The following is a 1118-nucleotide window of genomic DNA, read 5'->3' as shown; positions in this document are numbered from 1 at the left end:
TACCTTGCTTCCCCACCCACCACCCTTTCAGATCTCCGTCCTGACTCCGCCTCTCGCCGGCGTTATAATGGGCTGGTCTGAAAGTGGTGGAGAGACGCAGAACCACAGGGGAAGAGGGAGATAATGACAATAACCCCAATAACCCCCGTCACCCGGCTGCTGCCCGCGCCGCTGCGAGGAACCGAGCACTGACGGGGAGAACCCGAACGGCAAGAGGAGACTCCGGCGTCTCCCGGAGCATCGCCGGACGGGAGCAGCGGAGCGCCCCGAGGAGCGCCGGGCACCACCGGGGGAGGCGGAGAGGAGAGACTCCGGTCCGACCCCATGGAGCCGGCGGCGTGACGAGGCGGGGGAGCCCTTCACTGCAGGAGGAGGAGGACGCGGAGGTGGCAGCCGGAGCAGCCGCCGCGGAGCTGTCCAAGCGGCAGCGGAGGCAGAGCCGCCCCTCCCGCCCCCCTCGGGGCCGCGCCGAGGGGCGGGGGTCACCGGGCCGAGCAGCGGGGCGCGTGGGGGCCGCGCCGCCGCCATGAAGCTGGAGGTGTTCTCGCAGCACTACGAGGACAAGCTGAACGCCGGCAGCGATCAGGAAGGCAGCGGCTCGCTCTCCCCGGCGCCGGCCGATAGCGAACTGGGATCGGACGGGGACTGCGCTGCCAACAGCCCTGGCGGCAGCACCGGCAGCTCCGGGCGGCCCCTGCCGCCGACCCCGGCCCCGCAGCCGCCGCAGCAGCCGCCGCCGCCGGCTCCGGTCGAGGGAGGCAAGGGGAAGCCGTACACGCGGCGGCCCAAGCCGCCCTACTCGTACATCGCGCTGATCGCCATGGCCATCCGCGACTCTGCCGGGGGCCGCTTGACCCTGGCCGAGATCAACGACTACCTGATGAGCCGCTTCCCCTTCTTCCGCGGCGCCTATACGGGCTGGCGCAACTCGGTGCGCCACAACCTCTCCCTCAACGACTGCTTCGTCAAAGTGCTGCGCGACCCGGCGCGGCCCTGGGGCAAGGACAACTACTGGATGCTCAACCCCAGCAGCGAGTACACCTTCGCCGACGGCGTCTTCCGCCGCCGCCGCAAGCGCCTGAGCCGCGCCGCCCCGCCGCCGCCGCCGCCGCCGTCCG

The 1118-nt window shown here is 71.8% G+C and overlaps 1 protein-coding gene across 1 annotated transcript in view; it reads left to right on the top strand.

Moving 5' to 3' along the window:
• Positions 1-526: 526 nt before the first annotated feature.
• Positions 527-1118, top strand: part of FOXQ1 (forkhead box Q1) — a 1577-nt gene continuing 985 nt past the window's right edge. Inside the window, exon 1 of the mRNA XM_042808954.1 lies at positions 527-1116. Within this exon, the coding sequence (XP_042664888.1) occupies positions 527-1116 (590 nt within the window). The remainder of the gene's footprint in view (positions 1117-1118) is intronic.

The sequence above is a fragment of the Centrocercus urophasianus genome, unplaced genomic scaffold (genome assembly GCF_019232065.1).
Source record: "Centrocercus urophasianus isolate 14NV4802_14NV808 unplaced genomic scaffold, USGS_Curo_1.0 seq_11, whole genome shotgun sequence".
Taxonomy (NCBI): domain Eukaryota; kingdom Metazoa; phylum Chordata; class Aves; order Galliformes; family Phasianidae; genus Centrocercus; species Centrocercus urophasianus.
Note: the sequence above shows the minus strand (reverse complement) of the source record. Positions and strands in the feature narration are given on the sequence as shown.